The 26,783-nt window shown below is 42.4% G+C and overlaps 1 protein-coding gene across 1 annotated transcript in view; it reads left to right on the forward strand.

Annotated features, from left to right (window-relative positions):
* The window catches only part of SV2C (synaptic vesicle glycoprotein 2C), a 247,845-nt gene that overhangs the window by 139,783 nt on the left and 81,279 nt on the right, over positions 1–26,783 (forward strand). Inside the window, exon 4 of the mRNA XM_068533498.1 lies at positions 10,485–10,636. Within this exon, the coding sequence (XP_068389599.1) occupies positions 10,485–10,636 (152 nt within the window). The remainder of the gene's footprint in view (positions 1–10,484; positions 10,637–26,783) is intronic.

The raw sequence follows: 26,783 nt of genomic DNA on the forward strand, positions 1-26,783 counted from the left end.
TATTGAGGTAGAGTAGTAGAGGGAAACTTTGATTATATAAGATTTGGTGGTGAAGGGTGGCAACTAAGACAGAGTAATTCAAGAACTCTTTGGGGACTCTGCTGCTATAAGAACTAACATTCCAGCACCCCCAACTTCTCAGGTCATTTTGGCCCAGGACATAAGATGTATGTTTCCACACACTGGAGATGTTTAGGTCGTCAGAGCAGATTACGTCTCCCCTACATCACCGGAGAGTCTTTGGGAAATTCAGTTCTTCTGAGTAAGCACTTAGTGCATGCTCAGTGGGCCAGGTAAGGGATTCAAAGATGAACACGATATAGTCCTCAACTTCTAAGACCCTCCCGTCTAGTGTAAACAACGTGTAAGCACTCTGATGGGGTATGAAATGCTAGTAATAGTTTTTTTTTTTGTTTTTTTTTTTCATGATCATGAAATTTTATGGTAGATTTGAAAACATAACGTAACTGTAAAAAAAAAAAAAAAAGTATAGAGTCTGCTTCTAAAAATCTGAATTAGTGGAAATATCTTTGGACTAGATGTAGAAAGATTTGGGTTCCAACCAACCTCAATCTCTGGGCTGGTTATTTACTTTTTATTTTTATAACTTGTTTTTTCTTTCTTTTTTTTTTTTTTTATTTTTTTTATTTTTTTATTTATTTTATTTTTCACACACACACACTGTATTTTATTTTTACAAGAGATAAATAGACTGACACCAAGCATTGTACATGGATGACCACAACAAAAGCAACAATGATTGCAATTACCAAACATGAAACACACTCATACTATGTCATAATATTGACATTCAGTCCAGTAATCCTCCACTGTAACAGCTCCTTTACTTTGCAGTGAAAATTGATTTGTATATTCTTTGCCTCTGAGTCCTTGTGGGATTTTTTTTTTTTTTAATTCAGACAGAAAGTCACAAAAATTATACTCATCCTCCTCAGTTCACTCAGTCCCATGTAATTAATTTTTTTTTTCATCTTGATCTTTTGTTAGCACTTTTATGAGTTCATCAGTTTTTCATTAGAGTTCTGAAAATGATTATTCATTCAGTTCAGCAGTACAGTCAGTTACCAGAAACCTGTACTTGTCAGAGTCTTTTCCATGAATTTCTTGAAGATGAAACCCTTTTATAGGAACATATTTGCAAAATCATCAGAGTACACCCAGAACTGTCTGTAAATGACAAAAGACTTAAAAATGACCACGGTTAAAGATTTGATGAAAGTTCATAATAATGCAGTTGACAAGAAAATTAGTTATTTCTGAGATATACATTTTAAAGTAATAACTAGGATTATTACTTATAACATTATACCAGAACATATAAGATTTTTAGAAATTTCATGTAATGTCTGAAACATTTATATTAACATATTTCCATACATATTTCCATACAAATACAAATATAAGATTTTTAGAAATTTCATGTAATGTCTGAAACATTTATATTAACATATTTCCATACAAATAACCCAATGAAAGTTTAGTATTAGTTGTTTTGTTTGTTTTTTTTTTTATACTGCAGGTTCTTATTAGGCATCAATTTTATACACATCAGTGTATACATGTCAATCCCAATCGCCCAATTCAGCACACCACCATCCCCACCTCACCGCAGTTTTCCCCCTTGGTGTCCATATGTCCATTCTCTACATCTGTGTCTCAACTTCTGCCCTGCAAACTGGCTCATCTGTACCATTTTTCTAGGTTCCACATACATGCATTAATATACGATATTTGTTTTTCTCTTTCTGACTTACTTCACTCTGTATGACAGTCTCTAAATCCATCCACGTCTCAACAAATGACTCAATTTCGTTCCTTTTTATGGCTGAGTAATATTCCATTGTATATATGTACCACATCTTCTTTATCCATTCGTCTGCTGATGGGCATTTAGGTTGCTTCCATGACCTGGCTATTGTAAATAGTGCTGCAATGAACATTCGGGTGCATGTGTCTTTTTGAATTACGGTTTTCTCTGGGTATATGCCCAGTAGTGGGATTGCTGGGTCATATGGTAATTCTATTTTTAGTTTTTTAAGGAACCTCCATATTGTTCTCCATAGTGGCTGTATCAATTTACATTCCCACCAACAGTGCAGGAGGGTTCCCTTTTCTCCACACCCTCTCCAGCATTTGTTGTTTGTAGATTTTCTGATGATGCCCATTCTAACAGGAGTGAGGTGATACCTCATTGTAGTTTTGATTTGCATTTCTCTAATAATTAGTGATGTTGAGCATCTTTTCATGTGCTTCGTGGCCGTCTGTATGTCTTCTTTGGAGAAATGTCTATTTAGGTCTTCTGCCCATTTTTGGATTGGGGTGTTTGTTTCTTTGATATTGAGCTGAATGAGCTGTTTATATATTTTGGAGATTAATCCTTTGTCCGTTGATTCATTTGCAAATATTTTCTCCCATTCTGAGGGTTGTCTTTTTGTCTTGTTTATGGTTTCCTTTGCTGTGCAAAAGCTTTGAAGTTTCATTAGGTCCCACTTGTTTATTTTTGTTTTTATTTCCATTACTCTAGGAGGTGGATCAAAAAAGATCTTGCTGTGATTTATGTCAAAGAGTGTTCTTCCTATGTTTTCCTCTAAGAGTTTTATAGTGTCCAGTCTTATATTTAGGTCTCTAATCCATTTTGAGTTTATTTTTGTGTATGGTGTTAGGGAGTATTCTAATTTCATTCTTTTACATGTAGCTGTCCAGTTTTCCCAGCACCACTTATTGAAGAGACTGTCTTTTCTCCATTGTATATCTTTGCCTCCTTTGTCATAGATTAGTTGACCATAGGTGCGTGGGTTAATCTCTGGGCTTTCTATCTTGTTCCATTGATCTATGTTTCTGTTTTTGTGCCAGTACCATATTGTCTTGATTACTGTAGCTTTGTAGTAGAGTCTGAAGTCAGGGAGTCTGATTCCTCCAGCTCCATTTTTTTGCCTCAAGACTGCTTTGGCTATTCGGGGTCTTTTGTGTCTCCATACAAATTTTAAGATGATTTGTTCTAGCTCCGTAAAAAATGCCATTGGTAATTTGATAGGGTTTGCATTGAATCTGTAGATTGCTTTGGGTAGTATACTCATTTTCACAATGTTGATTCTTCCAATCCAAGAACATGGTATATCTCTCCATCTGTTGGTATCATCTTTAATTTCTTTCATCAGTGTCTTATAGTTTTCTGCATACAGGTCTTTTGTCTCCCTAGGTAGGTTTATTCCTAAGTATTTTATTCTTTTTGTTGCAATGGTAAATGGGAGTGTTTCCATAATTTCTCTTTCAGATTTTTCATCATTAGTGTATAGGAATGCAAGAGATTTCTGTGCATTAATTTTGTATCCTGCAACTTTACCATATTCATTAATTAGCTCTAGCAGTTTTCTGGTGGCAGTTTTAGGATTCTCTATGTATAGTATCATGTCATCCGCAAACAGTGACAGTTTTACTTCTTCTTTTCCAATTTGTATTCCTTTTATTTCTTTTTCTTCTCTGATTGCCGTGGCTAGGACTTCCAGAACTATGTTGAATAATAGTGGTGAGAGTGGACATCCTTGTCTCGTTCCTGATCTTAGAGGAAATGCTTTCAGTTTTTCACCATTGAGAATGATGTTTGCTGTGGGTTTGTCATATATGGCCTTTATTATGTTGAGGTAGGTTCCCTCTATGCCCACTTTCTGGAGAGTTTTTATCAGAAATGGGTGTTGAATTTTGTCAAAAGCTTTTTCTGCATCTATTGAGATGATCATATGGTTTTTATTCTTCAATTTGTTAATATGGTGTATCACATTGATTGATTTGCGTATATTGAAGAATCCTTGCATCCCTGGGATAAATCCCACTTGATCGTGGTGTATGATCCTTTTAATGTGTTGTTGGATTCTGTTTGCTAGTATTTTGTTGAGGATTTTTGCATCTATATTCATCAGTGATATTGGTCTGTAATTTTCTTTTTTTGTAGTGTCTTTGTCTGGTTTTGGTATCAGGGTGATGGTGGCCTCATAGAATGAGTTTGGGAGTGTTCCTTCCTCTGCAATTTTTTGGAAGAGTTTGAGAAGGATGGGTGTTAGCTCTTCTCTAAATGTTTGATAGAATTCACCTGTGAAGCCATCTGGTCCTGGACTTTTGTTTGTTGGAAGATTTTTAATCACAGTTTCAATTTCATTACTTGTGATTGGTCTGTTCATATTTTCTATTTCTTCCTGATTCAGTCTTGGAAGGTTATACCTTTCTAAGAATTTGTCCATTTCTTCCAGGTTGTCCATTTTATTGGCATAAAGTTGCTTGTAGTAGTCTCTTAGGATGCTTTGTATTTCTGCGGTGTCTGTTGTAATTTCTCCTTTTTCATTTCTGATTTTATTGATTTGAGTCCTCTCCCTCTTTTTCTTGATGAGTCTGGCTAATGGCTTATCAATTTTGTTTATCTTCTCAAAGAACCAACTTTTAGTTTTATTGATCTTTGCTATTGTTTTCTTTGTTTCTATTTCATTTATTTCTGCTCTGATCTTTATGATTTCTTTCCTTCTGCTAACTTTGGGTTTTGTTTGTTCTTCTTTCTCTAGTTTCTTTAGGTGTAAGGTTAGATTGTTTACTTGAGATTTTTCTTGTTTCTTTAGGTAGGCTTGTATAGCTATAAACTTCCCTCTTAGAACCGCTTTTGCTGCATCCCATAGGTTTTGGGTCGTCGTGTTTTCATTGTCATTTGTCTCTAGGTATTTTTTTATTTCCTCTTTGATTTCTTCAGTGATCTCTTGGTTATTTAGTAACGTATTGTTTAGCCTCCATGTGTTTGTCTTTTTTACGTTTTTTTCCCTGTAATTCATTTCTAATCTCATCGCGTTGTGGTCAGAAAAGATGCTTGTTATGATTTCAATTTTCTTAAATTTACTGAGGCTTGATTTGTGACCCAAGATGTGATCTATCCTGGAGAATGTTCCGTGCGCACTTGAGAAGAACGTGTAATCTGCTGTTTTTGGATGGAATGTCCTATATATATCAATTAAATCTATCTGGTCTATTGTGTCATTTAAAGCTTCTGTTTCCTTATTTATTTTCATTTTGGATGATCTGTCCATTGGTGTAAGTGAAGTGTTAAAGTCCCCCACTATTATTGTGTTACTGTCGATTTCCTCTTTTATAGCTGTTAGCAGTTGCCTTATGTATTGAGGTGCTCCTATGTTGGGTGCATATATATTTATAATTGTTATATCTTCTTCTTGGATTGATCCCTGGATCATTATGTAGTGTCCTTCCTTGTCTCTTGTAACATTCTTTATTTTAAAGTCTATTTTATCGGATATGAGTATAGCTACTCCAGCTTTCTTTTGATTTCCATTTGCATGGAATATCTTTTTCCATCCCCTCGCTTTCAGTCTGTATGTGTCCCTAGGTCTAAAGTGGGTCTCTTGTAGACAGCATATATATGGGTCTTGTTTTTGTATCCATTCAGCCAGTCTATGTCTTTTGGTTGGGGCATTTAATCCATTCACGTTTAAGGTAATTATCGATATGTATGTTCCTATGACCATTTTCTTAGTTGTTTTGGGTTTGTTTTTGTAGGTCCTTTTCTTCTCTTGTGTTTCCCACTTAGAGAAGTTCCTTTAGCATTTGTTGTAGAGCTGGTTTGGTGGTGCTGAATTCTCTTAGCTTTTGCTTGTCTGTAAAGCTTTTGATTTCTCCATCACATCTAAATGAGATCCTTGCCGGGTAGAGTAATCTTGGTTGTAGGTTCTTCCCTTTCATCACTTTAAGTATATCATGCCACTCCCTTCTGGCTTGCAGAGTTTCTGCTGAGAAATCAGCTGTTAACCTTATGGGAGTTCCCTTGTATGTTATTTGTCGTTTTTCCCTTGCTGCTTTCAATAATTTTTCTTTGTCTTTAATTTTTGCCACTTTGATTACTATGTGTCTCGGCGTGTTTCTCCTTGGGTTTATTCTGTATGGGACTCTCTGCGCTTCCTGGACTTGGGTGGCTATTTCCTTTCCCATGTTAGGGAAGTTTTCGACTATAATCTCTTCAAATATTTTCTCTGGTCCTTTCTCTCTCTCTTCTCCTTCTGGGACCCCTATAATGCGAATGTTGTTGCGTTTAATGTTGTCCCAGAGGTCTCTTAGGCTGTCTTCATTTCTTTTCATTCTTTTTTCTTTAGTCTGTTCCGCAGCAGTGAATTCCACCATTCTGTCTTCCAGGTCACTTATCCGTTCTTCTGCCTCAGTTATTCTGCTATTGATTCCTTCTAGTGTAGTTTTCATTTCAGTTATTGTATTGGCCATCTCTGTTTGTTTGTTCTTTAATTCTTCTAGGTCTTTGTTAATCATTTCTTGCATCTTCTCAATCTTTGCCTCCATTCTTATTCCGAGGTCCTGGATCATCTTCACTATCATTATTCTGAATTCTTTTTCTGGAAGGTTGCCTATCTCCACTTCATTTAGTTGTTTTTCTGGGGTTTTTTCTTGTTCCTTCATCTGGTACATAGCCCTCTGCCTTTTCATCTTCTCTATCTTTCTGTAACTGTGGTTTTTGGTCCACAGGCTGCAGGATTGTAGTTTTTCTTGCTTCTGTTGTCTGCCCTCTGGTGGTTGAGGCTATCTAAGAGGCTTGATGGGAGGCTCTGGTGGTGGGTAGAGCTGACTGTTGCTGTGGTGGTCAGAGCTCAGTAAAACCTTAATCCACTTACTGTTGATGGGTGGGGCTGGGTTCCCTCCCTGTTGCTGTGGCGGTCAGAGCTCAGTAAAACCTTAATCCACTTGACTGTTGATGGGTGGGGCTGGGTTCCCTCCCTGTTGGTTGTTTTGCCTGAGGCAACCCAACACTGGAGCCTACCCGTGCTCTTTGGTGGGGTTAATGGCAGACTCTGGGAGGGCTCACGCCAAGGAGAACTTCCCAGAACCTCTGCTGCCAGTGTCCTTATCCCCACGGTGAAACAGAGCCACCACTCGCCTCTGCAGGAGACCCCCCAACACCAGCAGGTAGGTCTGGTTCAGTCTCCCCCAGGGTCACTGCTCCTTCCCCTGGGTCCCGATGCACACATTACTTTGTGTGTGCCCTGCAAGAGTGGGGTCTCTGTTTCCCCCAGTCCTGTCAAAGTCCTGCAATCAATTCCCACTAGGCTTCAAAGTCTGATTCTCTAGGAATTCCTCCTCCCGTAGCCGGACCCCCTGGTTGGGAAGCCTGACGTGGGGCTCAGAACCTTCACTCCAGTGGGTGGACTTCTGTGGTATAAGTGTTCGCCAGTCTGTGAGCCACCCACCCAGCAGTTATGGGATTTGATTTTACTCTGATTGCGCCCCTCCTACCGTCTCACTGTGGCTTCTCCTCTGTCCTTGGACGTGGGGTATCCTCCTTGGTGAAGTCCAGGGTCTTCCTGTCAATGATTGTCCAGCAGCCAGTTGTGATTCTGGTGCTCTCGCAAGAGGGAGTGAGAGCACGTCCTTCTACTCCGCCATCTTGGTTAATCTCGATTTCTCTAGTAATAGTTAATAATACAGCATGCTGTAATGTTTTTTCTCTGCTTGAAGGATGTCACAGTAAGATGAGGAGTAATGTTTTCCCCAAAATAGATGATCAGCCCACAGTGAGAAAAGTGAATGCTTGGATTGTTTTTTAGGTCCCTGAGTCTGAAGGACCTTGCAAGGGATTTAAGCACACTCCCTCCCTCATTCTTCAGACTCATTTAGCCCTTGATTTTAGAGTTCCTTGTGGTCTGCTTTAAAGACATTGAGACATCCATGCAAAAAAATCCAAAGAACAAAACAAACAAAAAAAACCTTAAAAAAGAGGCATTGAATCAAAACCAGCAGGATTGTTTAAAAGCCCTAAAGTTGGCGTTCTTTTATGCAACAGTGATTTGTTTAAAACTAACAGGCAAGTCTCCCACTTGCCTTTTTAGCCGCCCTGGTGTACACTCATCTTGGTTCAGAGCGGCCTGGCATGTCCTGACACACAATTGTGCCTTTATGAAGTGTAAGTTATAGCTGTTACATACAGAATGTCCAGAATCCTGATGAAACATTAATTAGGATGTGAAAAATCAGTAAATACTGGGACTCTTTCTATGCACTGAGAAGTAAAGGCACAGATTAGGAACCTGGGACTTTATGATGCACAGAAACAGATTCTTCACATCAAATGACAAAAGGAGTAGCATTAAATGATTTATGACACATTTTATTTCCCATTAAAATTGTGTGCTGTGATGGAACCATTTCAAATCTGTTCAAATCTTCGTTGAATTATTAAATTCAGCTAGCTGTCCGAGCATGGTGTGAGGTCCTCAAGAAGCCAGGCAGAGAACTGTGTGAGTCTATGTGGTGTGGTTTATAGCCAGCTGTGACTGTTCATCACAGCATCTGCTTCTTGTTTGGGGGTCTGGTTGATGGACTTGGTCCTGGCTGGCTACCCCTGGTGTGATGGCGCTAAGTTGCCATGGGCTGCATCTGAAGTCATGCGGAGTCATACAGGGATTTTAGAACTGTCACATTCATAGCCCAGAGGAACAGATACAGATGCTTTAAGGTAATGATTTTTAAACTCTCTGAGGAGTTCCCTGGTGGCGCAGTGGTTAAGAATCCACCTGCCAATGCAGGGGACACGGGTTCAATCCCTGGTCCAGGAAGATCCCACATGCCGCAGAGCAAATGAGCCCGTGCGCCACAACTACTGAGCCTGTGCTGTAGAGCCCGTGAGCCACAACTACTGAGCCTGAGCGCCACATCTACTGAAGCCAGCATGCCTTGAGCCCGTGCTCCACAACAAGAGAAGCCACCGCAATGAGAAGCCTGCTCACTGCAACGAACAGTAGCCCCCGCTCGCCGCAACCAGAGAAAGCCCGTGTGCAGCAACAAAGACTCAAGGCAGCCAAAAATAAATAAATAAATAAATATATTTTAAAAAATAAAAAATAAAAAACTGCTTTATTTAGAAAAATATAAACTCTTTGAACAGCAGCTCTCACTAAGAAATACATTGTGACTCATTATACATTTATATATGTAAGTATATATAGTTATATATTAAATATATACGTATACTCACATACATATACAAATATACATTATATGCTATAAATATATTAAGGACACAAAATTTCATGAAATGATGCTTATCCTTATTACTTGAGTGTCACTCAAATATTTCATCTCTATTTCAATTTTTAAAATGCTGTTTATATTTACTAAATTAATTCTGTAGCCTACAGATTGAAAAGCACTGTTCTAGGTGGTCTGCCTATATCCAGCAGTAGATAACTACCGCGTTACTATAAGCAGGGGCAGACTTCTGAAATGATGCCATACTTTGACCTACTAGTTGATGCAGAGTGACATTATGAACCCTGCAGTTCATTTGGTACATCTAGTTTGCTGCAGAGATGGCCTTTCTCTTAATCACATTTGCTAAGGTCACTGCCAGTACTTCTTTATCATATCAAAGGCTCTAAGGAAATCAGTTATTGCTAAATGAATAAATACATGAGTTACACCTTGACATCAAATTTACATGAAATGTCAGTAGTTTTCCTTACAGAATTCTGAACATAAAGGAATCAATACATATTTTAAAAACTGTATCACTAGATGTTGTCTTTACAACTTGCTTATATTGTTGCACATTTTATAAAAAGTTTAAGAATTCACATATTGTTTGGAATGATAGTAATTTTTTCCCATACTACCTTACTTTCTTAGGCAATAGCTCTTAAAATTTGGGGGTTAATGTCAGTTTGAAATTCTGATGAGCTCTATATGGCCCATCTCCCCAGAATGGACAAAACTTTTATTCCATAGACCCTCATTTGAGAACCCTTAACCTGGATAGAGGTCACTGTTTATATCCTCTATCCAGAAATCAGTCAGCATCTCTTATAATCACCCGGACTGGAAGGAAGCATTGTACTGTTGGTATCTAAACCAGGAGCTCGTACTCGTTCAGCAGTATCTGCTGGATTGGGACCAGAGCCAGTCTAGGAAGCAACCCTGTTGGTCCTGTGTTTGCTGACACGTCAGCCAGATTGGGCTCCAGGACCAATGCTGTGGGGTAGTAAGTATAGGTTGCAGACAGCCCTCTCGAGGTGTTTGAAGCTGTTTCCAAAGTCTCCAGGTAATGGACAGGACATAATCATAGTATCTCTTTTTCTAATGTGTTAAGTAAAATATTCCCTAGATTATACCACATATTGTGGGCTTTCTTTTTTTTGATAAATATCATGTAGAATGTTCAACAAGGAACAGAAAGTCCATGGAGAACTTAAGCTAAGTTCTGTAGAGCGCAGGAATGGGACACCACTGCCACCTTTTGGTAACATAGCTTAATTGCAGGTTCAAGATTAAAGTTACTAAATGATAGAAAATATACCTTCCTTGAAATGCTGGGATAGAGAGAGAGCATGTGTTGTTAGAGCTTGCTTTGGCTCTGCCCTTTGTACTTCACATTGGCTGTACAGGCCCTGATTTCACGTATCCTCTGTACCTCTTGGCAGGATTGGAGGAGCCATTCCCACCGTGTTCTCCTACTTTGCTGAAGTGCTGGCCCGAGAGAAGCGGGGTGAGCATCTGAGCTGGCTGTGCATGTTCTGGATGATCGGCGGCATCTACGCCTCTGCCATGGCCTGGGCCATCATCCCACACTACGGTAAGAGGCTGGCCTTGCACCAGCCGGGCAGTCATCTTGTTTTATTGCAGCTTCCATTCCCATCCCTTTCCTCTCTCGTAAATGCTGTTATGAGAACAACACTGTCATCATCATCTTTCTCCCTCTTGTAATGTCTAGGACTCCCACCCCCCTCATAGAGATCTGTGTAAGATAAGACTGTGCCAGTGATCATTTAGGAATACTTTTTCATTTTGCTATTTTTAATGCCACTGCTTTCTGTTGTTTCCTTTGTGCTATCAACTCTGGGGTCCCCACATAAGTGGAGGTGAAAGGATGCATAGATCATAATCAGCATATAAGGCAACATGACTTACAATTGTTCTGGGGACTGTCATGCACAGAAGGCACCCACAAGTGCCTTTATTCGTCTCCTCTGGGCTTGGTCCAAGGCTCAGCCCATGTCAGCCTCACCTCTTCTGGCAGCTCAGAACTGGGATGGGAGCAGGAAGAATCCCATCTTGTCGAGGACCATCAATTTGCAGAACTTAAGAGGTGACTCTACCACCCTTGCTCCACAGGTCCCCTCCTCAGTTTCTCCTAAGCACTTAACCGTTCCTGCCACCTCAGAATACTTGAAGGTTTCATGTTTCTGAGCAGTACTTGCCCTCTCAGAAGGCACAAGCTCCCAGTTTCTTCACCCACAAACAATGAAGTACTGGGAGAGGTTAACGGAATCTAGGAATTGAATTCAATATGTAAGGAAAAGGGAGGGGACGTGTTCTGGTTATATCTGTGTGTGTATGAGTGTGTGTATGTGTATGAAAACAGGCTGAAGTTGGCAAACTATGAGTACTATGTATGTTAAAACCACTATGGCTTCAAAAACTCATTCTTTGTTCTATCTAAAATCTAATCAATCTAAAAAATTAGATTTCAAAAATTCACTCCTTGCTCATTTTCTGTTTTTCTGCTTTTTTTCTTTTTTTCTTTTTAAGAACAGAGCAGCTTTTCATTATAAAGCATAGTTCTGTTAGGGAAAAACCTTAAGTGAATTTAACTCATTGCTAAAATCAAAGACAAGACATACTTCAGTGTTCAGATGCATTGTGATTTGTTTTTCATACTGAGCTATAAAATTCATGTTGTCACACTCTTTCTTTTAATAAACCTAAAAAGTTATATACAAACCAAAATTGTATTTAACAACAACAAAAAAAATACACAAGACATAAGAAATTGGTTACGGGGCCTGAAGAGAACTTTTCTTTGCCAAACATTTGAGTGTGATAGGTTTCTCATTTTTAGACTCTTTGGTCTCTTCTGGGCCAGAGATGCCCTCATATAGGCAGTTACCCATATCCACCGTGAGGCTTGTCCTCTGCCACCATCTGAGGAATTAAAGGAGATTCTCCTCCTTCATCTGGGACCTGAGGACCTCAGCCACCCTAAGAACCTTCCCCTGTATGGGGGTGTCTAACGCCCGCCCCACTCAGCTCGCTGTTCCAAATGGAAGAGTCACTTAGCTACCACGTAAGGAATTGCTCCTTAGGAACTATGTATCAGGAGACAAAAGGGAGATGCAGGGCCTGGGCAGAGTCCGGCTGTACCCAGCATTGCCCCCAGAGCCACCGCTAGTCCATACGCAGCCTTTGTGTAAATGGAAATAAGGTGCCAGGTGCAGATCGTCACAATTACAGCCCCACTGGCCATCTCTGCCAGGTACTTGCACAGAGCACAGCCTGGCAGCTGGATTCCTTCTGAGGCCAGAATGTTCTGTGTCTCAGCCTCTGGTGACAGCACAGCTTCTTGGCTCCTGGCTTTATTGCTGCCCCCTTCCTGGTCCTCCCTTCCCATCACATCTCAAAATTTCTCCTGCTGGCCTCCCTAAACTCATAACTCAGGTTGGCCTTTGCAGTCTGCCTGTTTCCACCAGGCCTGGACGTGATTGCTTTTGTTTTTGATTTTGTTTCCTCAGTCAGTATTCAGCTCCCCGGACTCCTGCCTTTCACACATCCCTGCCCTTGAACTGTGAGGAGCCTTGTGGAGGGCTCCAGGTTTGTCTCTGGCCTTGCCAACTGTCAGTGGCCGACCCACAAAAGATTAGCATGATCCCCACCTTTATTTTTCCCAAGCACACATACGGTATTCTTATTTGAGCAAAAAGGGCCACCTAAACCATATATAGCCAGAAAGAGGGAGGTTGTGAATCATAAACAATGCTTGAAAAGTTACAAAGACGGTCACAATACAACAAAATTAAATGCACCTGAGGCTGACATTAATTTCTATATTGAAGGAACCAATAATGACCTGGTTAAGAAATCAGTAACAGAAAATTAAAACCGTATGCCCATGCTTTACTGAAGGCTTTCCATGGCCAGAAATGTGGCAAAAAAACACAAAAAAAACAAAAACAAAAACAGCAAATTACTGCTGTCAGTCCTGTCTGTGTATTAGAATCAACAGGGAAGATTTTTAAAATACCCTTGCTGAGTTCATTTTATACTCTTGCAACTTGAAGAGTTTTAATTTTTTCAAAATAAAAGAGTTTAATTTTAAAAGTCCTGTGCTGAGGCTTCTGGGGGATGGTGCTCTGTATCTGGATGGGGATGGGGTGGGTTTCAAGAGTATTTATTCATAAAAATTCATTCAGCTGGGTGCTCAAGATTTGTGCATGTCACTCTATGGAGGTTACACTTTTTCATAAGCACTTTTTAACAGAAGTTTACCACTTCCCGCACCCCCCACCCCCGAACATACCCGTGCTTGGGTCCTACCGCAGATCAAATGAGTCAGATTCTCTGGGCTGGGGACTCAGCATCTATCCTTTTAAAGCCCCCAGGTGGTTCTCACGTGCAGCCCAGATTGAGATTCGTCAGCTCTGTACCTCTCCCAGTGGGTGATGCCCGAAGCCCCTGGGACTTCGTCATGTACATACAGGGCAGCTCTGAATGGGAGCAAAGAGCGAGCCTGACCTGCTATTCAGTTGGTGTTTGAGTTTTAATATTGTTGGTTTCATCCAGGCTAAAGGGCTTTTCCATTCATCCAGTTCAGAATCACACTTTAAAAGTAACTAACATCTAGATATCTCTTCTTTCCAATGACACATCTTTTTACTCTACTTAAAAAAGACAAAGGGTTAAAAGTCCATGCACCTTCCCTATTACCTCTGAAAGAATAAGAAGCTTTCTGTTTTCCCTCTGAAATTCTGCAGGGTCTAAATGACGCCGCAGCCCACAGAAATAACCAGGGAGCATGCAGGTCCTTGCCTGTCTATCTTTCATTCAGGAGACCCCTGAGCACCACCCTGTACAGTGTATTGAATTTTCACCCAGCAGGGAAGGAATTCAGGCCACAGTAAAGCAACTCAGAGTCAGGTACTGGCCCCTCTCACACTGGTAATAACATTTGCCCTGGAGGGAAGGAATCGGTAATTGGCATCCGCATGGCAAGGATGTCAAGGGATAGATGATGCATACAGTCATGGGGAAAGCAGGTGCTCTTGTGTTTCTGGGCGTCACCTTTCCGCATCTGTGGCTGAGCAGTCAGTGCGTAAGGCCTGAGCATGTGCCGTGAGACCAGAATTCTGGCTCCAGACAAGCTTCTGATGCAAAGCAGACCTTGAGCTGGTCACTAAGGATGTTGAAACGAAACCTGGAGGGATTCTTAGGAAGTTAGACACAACTTTCAGAAAGGGTGTTCGGACCCTTTCTGCAGGGGCTGGCTAGTTAAGACTTGGGCTGTGCCGGAAGTTCCTGATGGACCTCGGGTTCACCTGGCCTGCAGCCAACCAAGTTTCTGTACAGGCGTCAGATGACGATGCGCTTTACCTTCCCATCACTGCTCTTGGGGCTGCAAACTTCCCTGGAGTCAGATGGACGCCAGCACCTGAAGGTCCGCACTCTGACAGGGCGTTAGGGGGCAGAATACGGATGTCATCCCACCAGGCACCTTTCCCGTCCACCACCTCCCTGTGACCAGCTCCTTCCAGCCAGCAGCCTCTGGACCCTTTCTCCCCCTGTGGCAAAGAGCAGTCCCCATAAAGTAAGGGAGGGGGAGAGAAGAACCCACCCAGAAGTCAACACCTTGGCCTCAAAGCTCAGGGGCCTGTAGCAGCTGAGAGCAGGTGTTAGAAAGTGTGGTTCCTCTTGACCCACACCCATTCTCAAGCCAACGACTTCTGACCCACAGACTGGCTTCTGGTTCACAAAAGAACAAGCATTGTGTCAGGGAACAGATGGCACAGGTGCCAAGGTTGCCCTGCAGCCTTTCTCCCCTCCCCCACGTCCCCTATGAATCAGGACACCTCAGCATTGAATGGAAGCCCCAGTGCCTTAAGGGGAAAGTGGGACAGGGAGCTGAATCCCAGGCCCTTTCCCTCCTTGGCTGAGAGCTTTCATTGAGTCCCAGGCTTTGGAGTTGCTGCCAGGTTCCTGTGCTGTCTGCTCCATTAAACCCTCTGTCGTCATTTTCTTTCTTTCTTTGTTTTTTTTTTTTTCAACATCTTTATTGAGTATAATTGCTTTACAGTGGTGTGTTAGTTTCTGCTTACATTCACTTGCACGTCAGATGAGGTACTGTCCCCTGCCGAGGTGGTGACCGTGCACAGCAAGGACACTCAGTTAGCTAAGTGGGAAGGCTCTCAGCACGAAACGCCTCAGCTCTTAAAGCCCACGGCACCCGGGCTAGAGCAGCCCCACTGCCTCCATCGCCTACCCCATGCTGCAGACCTCCAGGGCCAACTGGGGACGCCCATAGAGCCTGAGCCCAGCCCAGCCCTCCCCCTCCAGCTATGTGATGTCTGGGCTTAAAAACACACATAGTCCCAAGGTTGTCTGAATTATCAAGACGTCTTCTACTTCCTTTAGTTACAAGAGGTGTGAAGCTAATACATTTCTTCTCCCTAATGGTGAAACTGGAATGAAGGGAGGAGGGGATAGTCGAGTAGCTGTCTGATTGAGGAAGGAAACGGGGAAGGCTGTGTACATTTTGTTGACAAGAAGGAAAGCACTGTGGCCAAGGGCAAGAGGCAGCAGTGATAGCTGATTTTGAGTCTCAGCCCTGCTGCTTCTGGGCGTGTGAGCTTTGTCAAGCTTTTCAGTAGCCCCAGCCCTGTTTCCGAAGTCAGCATTTTGAGATTGAGTGTAATGATCATGTTAGAGCACCTAGTTCATAACTAATGTTCAAAAATGGTAGCTGTTATTGCTAACAGGTTCATATCCTACACGGGATACCCAGACTCTGTCAGCACAGCCCAGTGTGAGCTCAGAGCTATGGGGAAAGAGGGAGAATGAGCTAAAATGCGTAAAATGTGTAAAGTTTACCTAGAGGGTGAGAAGATCAGAGGAAGCAGACAGAAGAAAAAATAAGAAAAAATGTAAGATAATGAGAGAGAATCAAGGAAAAAACAATACTGTAACATCTTGACTACCTGCAACCCAATGAATCAGAATCTTCCATTCACTTACTTGTTGGATGAATTAATACTCAAAAGGGCACATCCTATATAAAGACTCATTTTAAAGGCCTTGGTGCCACTCCCTGGGTAAAAAGAACAAGAGCCTGATGGCCCTCACCTGCTGGCATACATGACCAGCTGACCTGTGGGTTATTACATGGACATCCCCAGAGCCAAGCTCTGTCTTAGCTGCAAGGTGTCCTACACTCTGGACACAGGTAGTCCACATGGGTTTAGATATGACAGGCCCTGGTTCCAAGCCATCTCTGCCATTCTCTAGCTTTGTCACCTTTAGGGCAGTTACTTAGGCTCTCTGACTTTCAGTTTCCTCATCTACAAAATGGGTATAATACCCATTACAGGGTTGCTGTACTACAGCACTATATACAAAAAAGTGGTTACTTAGCACAGTGCCAGACAGAAGTAGTTCGTTAAGTGTAGTTTTTTCTTTCCACAGATGGGGCTGAAGTTGAGGTGGGGGAGGAAGAAAGAACTGGAATATTAAAAAGATTTTACTCCCCTTTTCCTAACTATGTTTTCTTAACTGTTCACTTATCTTTTGAAGGTTGTGGAGACGGATAAAATGGGGAAAGGCACAGGAACGGAACTTGTAAGGCATGCCACAGTATTCTGCGCCCACTCCAGGAAAGCAGGGGAGGGATAAAATGAGAGCTGGGATCCCACGCACCAGCCCAGCCAGGACAGGCAGGCAGCAGGTGACCCCAAGCCCTGCTGCCCAGCTTTGCCATACTTCACTGAATGTCACAGCCCTGAAGATTTTATGCTCACGTGTCTGAGTAAGACACTGAAAAGGGAATCAATTCGGTACATCAACATACACCAATATGATTTCTTAATTTGTCCATTTTAGGAAAAATCCAATCTTTCGTTTTAACAAAATGACCCTTGGACTCAGATTTCCTCCACTCTATGACTGCCATGCAGTCATAAAATACATCAGCACCCCACCCCCCCAAAAAAAACCCCAATAATGATAGTCTTTAAGGGCTTGAGAGATGAATGTGAGATCAAAAAGGCATTATCACAGTTTAAGTGTATGGCCATTTCTTCTGTGAGTATGTTTCCTTGTTCATAGTACCCAGAACAGAAGCAAGTATTTCAGAAGTCTTGCATTCTTAAACATAGCCACGGGCCAGCTCTCCCACCCCCAGCCCTCCTGTATCTCTCCTCACCCTAGGTACATCACCTGGGGAAAACATGTTTATCAGCTAGGGTGCAAATAGCCCCTCTACCCACAACAATGCCATCCACTGCTACAGACCCAAAAGATGTGTCTACTTCCTTGAGGGATGGAGAGTTCTGCACAGTTTGGGGAAGTGCTTTTCAACTCTCACTCTGACCTTTGAGGTTTGTATAGTGAACTTAGAGGAGCTGCCTCTTCTGCTGTGCATCAATCCCATCACCATGGAGCTCAGGTCATAACTCTTCCATTCAAGCTCCCCGGAAAGGGAGGGGATGTCAGTCATTTGTTGAGACCCTTCTATGTCCCAGGCATTGTACCAGGTGCATTATTTTTGTCACCTTTAATAATAAAATAGCCAGTTATCTTACCAGCAAAATTCTGTTACAGCCAGAGGAATTGCAATTTGGGAAACACAAGCTATGGCAGACCATAGGCAAATCCAGAGATCAAAGGAGGGGAGCTTGCTTTTATAGAGAAAAGAGGGGAGTTGGGAGGGGCTGTTCCAAAGGAAAGTTCATTGGAAGAAAGCAAGAGTTCAGGGTGGTGACCGCTTCCCATTGGCTGGGCTGTGGTGTTTCTCATTGGCTGGGCTGTTGCTGGGTGAGGAAAATCTTCCTTCTGGGTAGTAGACTTCTTCCTGTTTGGGGGTACAAGGTACTCTTCTTTCTGCAGGGCATGCAAATAGAGTTGAACACATGCAAAGGATGGGGAGTGATGATGTGTGAGAGCTCCCTCTACTGGCCTTCCTGACTCTAATTTTAGTTGAGGTTTTTCTTACTGATTTTCACATCTTATACACATGATATTAAAATGGAGAAATGGGCTTTAAAAATATGGCAGTTTTCTTGCTTGTGTTTCATGTTAAGAGCTAGACTCCTATGCTGCTAACACTGCTAGGTGACACTGCAGAGCTGGGATCTATAATCCGTCCCTCAGGTAGTCAGGTGGAGCCTACAGACTTCCTTTCAGAATAATGTTTTTAAATGCAGAAAATGAAATAAATAGGATTATAAATGAAACCAGTTGTTTCAAAATACAGTTATCAAAATGTATTAGCATATTAAGTAACAATACCTATTGACAGGTCTAATAGTTACCATAATTTTGAAGTAGATAGGAGCATAGAAGCTAAAAATCAACAAATGCTTTCTTCTGAATCCTAGGGAATCACTGGACTCTAGGTTCTTCCCATTATCCCACATTCCATTTCTTCACCATCTGTATGAGTTAAGATTAGGATTGACTAGATACAAAAGAAAAAAAAAAGTAACAGGCATAAATAAGTTAGAAACTTGTTTTATATCACATAAAAGAAGCCTGGGTGGAGGCAGTCCAGGGCTGGGATGGTACCTCCATGGTCATCATCAAAGGTCCCAATTCCTTTTATCTCAGAGTTCCACCATTCTTAGCACATTCCAACCAGGAGGTCCACATCTTAGGCAGCACAGAGCAGGAAGGACATGTAAGGGTATGTCTGTGCTCCCATGAAGAATCTTCCTGGAAGCCCCACACAGATCCACTTAAATCTCATTGACCAGAACTCCAGCACATGACCATAGCTAGCTGCAAGGGCATCTTGGAAATGTATAGCCGACTCCTATTCTAAGGAGTAAGGAGAACACAAATCAGGATAAAGTGGATACTGGGGGACAACTGGCCATCTCTTGTAGGAAAATCTTGCAGGACTGTTCATGTATTTCGTAATCAGAAGTTTAAGTATGGTCTTTTTATATTAGTTTCTGTATGGATGCAATGGAAAGCAACTCCAGCTAACTCAACCAGAAAGGGATTTATTGGAAGGCCACTGAATAGCTCACAGAATGGTCAGGAAGGCTGGAGAACAAAGCTTGGAAAAAACAGCAGGAACTGAGGGAGTCCTTCCTTTGGTGACTGGAAGGGTTGTCAGCAAACTCAAAATGTCAGCACCTGAACCCGAAGAAAACACTTACTGTTTAAGAAAAATTAGCTCAAAGTATTCAGCTTCAGTTTCTAGTGTAGAAAGCGTCCAAGGAGCTTTGATATTGGTTTGATTGCTCTTCAAGAGTCATGGGGGAGAGTTTTCTTTGCAAGATGCAGTCCTTAGTAAATCATAATTACTAACACATGACATTAGAGACAAGCTATCCCAGGCCCTCACTCAGATAAGGTGCTTAGCATACACTAATGTGTGTCAGGAGGAGAACCTGGGCCCATATGAAGGTCGGTATGGTTCGGGCTAGTATGGCCTTTACGAGTTGGTTTCAGAAAATGTAGGTACAAGACTCTAGAAAGCCCCAGACAAGTGAATCCTCCGAAGCATTTCAGTGAGCCAAACTTCCCCGGTCCTCAGATCACAGGTGACTACTAGATCCCTGAGACTTCCCCAAAGCAAATGTGAATCCCAGCCTGAGAGCAGACTGTGTCTTCCACGAATCATGGAGAACTTGAGCTCCACTAGAGATAGTGGAACCTACAACAAATAAAAACGGAAAAGTTGGTTTCATTTACTATAGATAGAAGTGCCTCCTCCAAAAGCTGTGGACATTAGGGTTTGTCTTGAAAACAAACAGTGAATACACTTTAGAGTATAAAAATTAGTTTAAAAATTAATGGCAATACCAAGTGCCAGTGAGGATGCAGAAGATGCACGTCTCGTGCATTGCTGGTGGGAACTCAAAATAGTGCCACCACTCTGGAAGATAATTTGGGGGTTTCTTTAGAAAAACTAGACACACCTAACATACAACCCGCAATTGCACTCCTGAGCATTTATCCCAGAGAAATGAAAACGTATGTCCTCACAAAAACTTGTACATGGTTATTCAGAACACTTTTATTTGTAATAGCTCAAAAGTGGAAACAACCAAAATGTCTACAATACCGTAGAATTCCACCCAGCAATAAAAGGAAATGAACAATTGATACAACAGCCTGTAGAGACCTCAAGGGCATTTTGTGAGTGAAAAAGCCAATCTCAAAAGACATAGAACATTCTGGAAATGACAAAGAGAGAGATGGAGAACAGATTAATGGTTGGCAGGGGGTAGGGGTGGTGAGGAGAAAGGAGGCAGGTGTGACCGCAGTGGAGCAGCCCCCAGAGAGCTCTGTGTCGATGGAATCGTGTCTTGATTGCAGGTGGTTGCATAAACCCACACATGTTATAAAACGACGAAGAACACATTATACCACAGTCAGTGTCCTACCTTTGGTATTGTACCGCAGTTGTGTCAGATCTAATCATTTCCAAAAGCACTGAGAGAAATTAAGTGAAGGGTACATGGGATCTCTCTGTACTATCTTTCCACCTTTCTGTGGCTGTATTTCAACATAAAAAGTAGAAAACAGAATCAGTACTACTCTTTGAAGGGCATTTTCACATATATCATCTTATTTATTCTAACAGTCGTGGGAACAAAAGCAACAGTAAGTGTCACCCGCACTTTTGGAATGGAGATCCTGCTGCATAGAAAGTCTGTCATTTCCCAAAGTGACACAGAAAATGGAAGATCAGCAACTGGAACCAGTCTTCTGATTCTCCTTTCTTCAAAATGTTCTCCAGTCACGCCAAAGCTAAGAAACGTCCTCAAAGAACGTCATATAGAGGGTTATTTGGAATCATTTCGAAGGTCTCTACAGCGTGTGTGTACGGCCCGTATGGCAACCATCCGTCCCCTCATCTATCCGGGCGATGCTGTCACAGCCCCTTGCCGAGCCTTCTAAGGCACTAAGCCTCCATCATTTGCCGTAAGGAAAACCAGCCACACCCAGAATTCTGTTAGTTTTAAAACTGTCCTACTGAAAATGTTATGAGACAGAAGGGGTCTTTACATCACACACCTTTTATCCCACAACTTCATAAACTCTCACTTGACATTTGTGTTTCCTACAAAGGCTACGTTGCGTCTTCTCTCTCCCTCTCCCCACACAGCGCGTAATTTCACTGGCTTCTGTCTCCTTCCTCCAGAAATCGAACTGCATTGCCCACCCCACTCTCCTTGCTTATGCACAGAAATTCAGCTCTGCCCAGCTTCTAGCTCCAAACTTAGATACTCCACCTGTATTACTCTGCTTGGGCTGCCATAACAAAATACCGTAGATTGGGTGGCTTAAACTACAGGAATGTATTTTCTCACAGTTCTGAAAGCTGGGAAGTCCAAGATCAAGGTGCCGGCCAGTAGCTTCTGGTTGAGGGATCTCTTCCTGGCTGTCTTCTTTCTGTGTCCACATATGGAAGAGAGAGAGATCTCTGTCTTCCTCTCCTTGTATCCAATTAGGGCCCTACCCTTGTAACCTCATTTAACCTTAATTACTTCCTAAAGAAATTATCCCATCTCCAGATACAGTCACATTGTGGGGTGGGGTTTTAACATATGAATTTTGTGGAGACACAGGTCGGTCCATAGCAGCACCCGTTGAAAGGGCCTTCCAGCAAAGAAGGGGCCTTCCAGCCACCAAAAGCACCGTCCTGCTTTAAAGGCATTGGGGATTATTCATTTTTGTCCTAATGTTTTTCTTGTTAGATACCTACTGTCAAACCTAACTCTGAAACACTTATCTTTTTTCTCTCTAAAACAAGGTCTTAATGATAGCTTTATGGTTCCATGAGGGCTCCCCAACTCATCTCTCTGCACATCTCTATATTCTGAACTAGACCAAGTGTGTGTGTGTGTGTGTGTGTGTGTGTGTGTGTGTGTGTGTGTGTGTGTCTTTGAAAAGAACTGTCCTGAAAATACCCCTGCTGGGCTGAATTCGTCATTAACTTAATTAGGTCTTTTATCCAAGGCTTACAATTAGCACCGTTACCAAGTCTTGGTAACTAACTGCTGTGCTTCTAAATTATCTGTCACCTGGGGGGGACATAAAAATTGTCATCATCTTCTAAAATGTTCCGTGTTTGAGCATATGATCGTTCCCCGCATTTCCGTCAATGATATTGAACTGCCGTAGAGGGTAAGAGATACTTACGGTTTTGTGGAAAGGTAGAGAAGGCTTCCCTGATATCTTAGGGTACCAGCTACAGAATCTGGACTTCATTTTTCTGCCATATGCATATCAGGGTCCCCAGAAGGAATACTCCATTCACTTGCCCAGATTGTTAAGGTGAAAGGACGTAGAGCTGCCATCTGTTTTCTTTTTTTTTTTTTTTTTTTAATAAATTTATCTATTTATTTTTTGGCTGTGTTGGGTCTTTGTTGCTGCACACAGGCTTTCTCTAGTTGCAGCGAGCCGAGGCTACTCTTCATTGTGGTGCACGGGCTTCTCAATGCGGTGGCTTCTCTTGTTGAGGAGCACGGGCTCTAGGCACACAGGCTTCAGTAGTTGTGGCATGCAGGCTCAGTAGTTGTGGCTCGCGGGCTCTAGAGTGCAGGCTCAGTAGTTGTGGTGCACGGGCTTAGTTGCTCCTCGGCATGTGGGATCTTCCCGGACCGGGGCTCAAACCCTTGTCCCCTGCATTGGCAGGCGGATTCTTAACCACTGCACCACCAGGGAAGCCCTGACCATCTGTTTTCTGCAAGCACAGCGTTCTGTCATTTGTAAGGAGTAAGCCAACCTTTGATTTTTACATAACCTACCAGCAGAGACATTGGTGCTGAATGACCTGGAAGTTTCTATCCTCTTATGGGCTGATTTAGCATTTATATTTTATGCAGCTGTCTCTCTGTCAAAATCGAGCTTAGATTTGCTCTGAGTTGCTTTTAGAAGGTCTCAAGGCAAGCCCAGTTAAAGATGCAGGTGTGGTATCTTAGAAAATATCACCATTCAGCACAACTGGACCCCACTGTGAGCGTACCTATGTAACTAATTCCTGAAGATACACAATTAATGCCTAGAAGAGCTCGTTAGAAGAACAGATTATTGAATAGGACAGAGTTGGAGGTTGAAGGCATGATAGGGAAATCTTCGTAACTCCTACAGGGATTCTTCTCAAGTTTGGAAGGTGCTTCTTCTTTAGGAAGTGTCTAATCTTTTATGTTGCAGCATGTTTCCACCTGAGGACAGATTAAATTGCATTTTCCACTTATTCCTCATTCTTAATGTTCACTCTCCAATGAGCTCTTCAGCTGTGCTGCCCATCACACTGTGGAACGTACAGGACAAAAAGCAGCCCTGAGGCTTCCCGAGGACACTTGCAGAGAGGCTGGAAAACAGTGAGCATGAGAACCGTGTGATGGGGACACGGCCGTGGTCAGGCTCTAAATCTGGCAAAATTAAAGGAGGCAAGATACGGCAAAAGAAAATAGTGTGGGCTAGAGCAGAGTGGGATGGTTACTGTAGATCTTAACCAAATGAACTGTCCTAACTAGAAAACGCTCTTGTTGGTTGTTTAACCCAGTAGTAGTGGAAGAGATGAGCCATTTCCACCATTTGTATATTCCCTTGCCCAGTCTTCTCAACAATTCAAAGCGTATCTGAATGAGATGATTGGCAAGGGTTAGGAAATCAGTTGAGGGTCATGGAAGCAATATAATCTTTTCTGTGTTTAAGTTATCCTACAAAGAAATGTATCCTGGGACTTTTCCCCCATCACCGCTAAACAAACTGAGACTTAGCCTTTATTTAAATTGCTCAATGAGACATTACACTGCACTTTGGGAGTGGCAAACATATTTGTGCATCTACACTGTGCCTGGCCCCATGCTGGAAGCCGGAGATTCTTCTAGGAGTGTGGAGAAACATCTGTTCTTGGGTAACAGTGAAGAATCCTGAATCCAAGCTTTGCTTCTCATCTTCCCTGTTTCGGCCTGCGGGTTCAGAGTACCTCTTTCTCAAATACTGTGATGGATTTGAGAGTACATCCTTTCTGGGACCACTTTGAATTCCACTGTGTTCTTCAACATACAAATGGTGTTACAAATTAGATAGAGGGAGCACATCAGCCTGATAGCTTAGGGGGAGGGTTGGGGAGGAGTGGGGCTAGAAGGGAAGATGAGGTATTAAGGGTCAGAAGACTCTTGGTTTCATTTGACTTAACAGTTTAAGACTGAGATGGCCAACATAAATATCTTAGTGACCAAGGTGATGTAAACAGGTGAAGCTGGCAAGAAAGAGGACTGAAGCAAATGACAGAGTCCGTGCCCTTTCTAGAGGGTTGGCAGCTACTCAGCTGCAGCAGGTTTAGCCATGCAGCCATTGAAGCCTGGTGTGGCCAGATCTGATTTACCAGAAGGCAGAATTCTGGGTATCTATTTGAAGTCTCTCCAATTTTCAATCTACCAATTTTAAAATGTATTCTTATAGAGATATACATATGTGGTCAGCAGAATGATGGTCCCCAAAGACCATCCTAACTCCCAGAACCTGTGAATATGTGAGGTTTACAGGGCAAAGAGGAATTAAGGTTGCAGATGGAATTAATCTGGCTAATCAGCTGATCTTAAAATAGAGAGATTACCATGGATTATCCGGTGGGCTCAATCTAATCACAAGGGTCCCTAAAAGCAGAAGATGGAGCAGGAAGAGAGAAGCAGAGAAGTGGTAGCATGGGCAAGACTTGGCTTGGTGGTGTTGGCTTTAAGGATAGGGGAACGGGGCTCTGAGCCAAGGAATGTGAGCAGCCTCGAGAGGCTAGAAAAAATAAGGAAATATATTCTCCTCTGGAGTCTCTATAAGGAATGCAGCTCTGCGGATGCCTTGCTTTTAGTGCAGTGAGGTCCATTTTGGACTTTGGACCTCCAGAACTGAAGATAATAAATTTGTGTGGTTTTTTAAGCTCCTAAGTGTGCAATAATTTGTTACAGAGCAAAAGGAAACCAATAAAACTAGAATAAAATACATCAATTTAAGTGATGAGATTTGGCAAAAGGATACAATTCTGTGACCACCACCTCAATCAAGATAAAGAATACTTCCATCACCAAAAAGTTACCTCATGCCCCTTTGCAGTCAAGTCCCTCCCACCATGCCTGGCACCTGGTAAGCAAAGATATGTTTTCTGTCCTTTGTAAAATTTCATGTAAATTGAATACTTCATAGAGTATGTAATTTTTGCGTCTGGACTGTGCTTTAGCATAATGCCTTTGAGATTCGTCCATGTAGTTGGGTGTTTGAGGGGTTCATTCCGTCCTGTTGTTGAGTAGCATCCATTATGGGTGGACCACAGTTTGTTGATCCAATAACCAATTGATGGACCTTTTTGACTGTTTACAGTTGGGCTATTAAGAATAACATTGCTGTGAACATTTGAGTACAAATCCTTGTGTGAATGAAGTTTCATTTCTCTTGGGTAAATTCCTAGGAGAGGGATTGCTAGATTGTTTGGTAAATGTGTGTAATTTGATGAGAAACTTAAAATATTTTCCAAAGTGATTCTATCATAATCACCTAGTTTTTTCTGAAAGTTTACACAACACTACATGGACCAAACAACACACACTTGTGCCAGATTTGGCCTGGGGAACTGCTGGGTTTAAGCCAAAGAGAGCCAAGCTTACCTGGAGGGGAGAAGACAGGTAATTACCCTGTGCTGATGCAGAAGACAGCAGGTCTCTGAGAGTCTGAGTGGGAGGAGGATTTTCACAATTAAGAGAAAGGCAGGTGGGACTCCTGGTCCTCAGGTACCTGCAGGGCAGCTGTGCCCTTAAGCCAAAGGGAATGGAGTTGGGCCCCTGGAGGAAGAGTCCCAGTGACCAAAGAGAGTGAGAGCTTAGTTTTGCTTAGAGGTTGGAAGTGAGCTAGTGACTGCCAGAAGGGCAGGGCCTTAGCATGGCCTGGTGAGGAAGAAAACAGGCTCACGGGGACCTTCTGAGGGAAGAGTGAGATGCAGAATATCTGATTGGTAGGCATCATCATCGCACAGGAGAATTATCTTCGGTGGTTTATAAAGACTTTCAGAGACATCATCTCATTGTTGCCGAACCAAACTTGGGTCTGCTTGCCCACGTGCAGTAAAGGCAGTCTACTGACACAGGATCGTGGTAAAGTGCAGCGATTATTGCAAGGCCAGTCAAGGAGCACGGGCAGCTGGGGTTCAAAAGAGCTAAACTTCCCAGTAGCTTTCAGGGAGAGGTTTTTAAAGGCTGAGGGAGAGGGTTGTGGGGTGCGTGATCAGCTGTTGGACGTTCTTCTGATTGGTTGGAGGTGAGGTAGTCAGGAGTCAACATCATCAACCTTCTGGTTCCAGCTGGTCTGGGGTCTACGTGCTTGCGGTCAACATACAGTTAACGTCTTCCACCTGGTGGGGATTTCATTATCTGCAAAACAGCTCAAGGACATGGCTCAGAATACTGTCTATGGCCCTTGAGGAGGAGCTAAAAGTCCTTGACTTTGTTTAATGGCTCAACTATATTATTATTTTGTCTTGCTTGACTGTTTTCATTTTCCTTTGTTTCTCCTTTTTCTCAATTCTCTGATTAACTTTGTTCTTTGGAACTCAGGGGACGCTTAAGAGGTTGAAGTTGTTCTACAAACAAGAGACAGGCAGATAACATGGTGGGGGAGGGTAGTCTTTCTCAGGAAGTCCCCACAGGGTCCTGCTCGGTTGTAATCCCCCTTTTTCTTTGATATTCCTCAATCTTGAGGAGGAACAGGTGCAGGACAAGAAAGGG

Source organism: Eschrichtius robustus, chromosome 2 (genome assembly GCF_028021215.1).
Source record: "Eschrichtius robustus isolate mEscRob2 chromosome 2, mEscRob2.pri, whole genome shotgun sequence".
NCBI lineage: Eukaryota > Metazoa > Chordata > Mammalia > Artiodactyla > Eschrichtiidae > Eschrichtius > Eschrichtius robustus.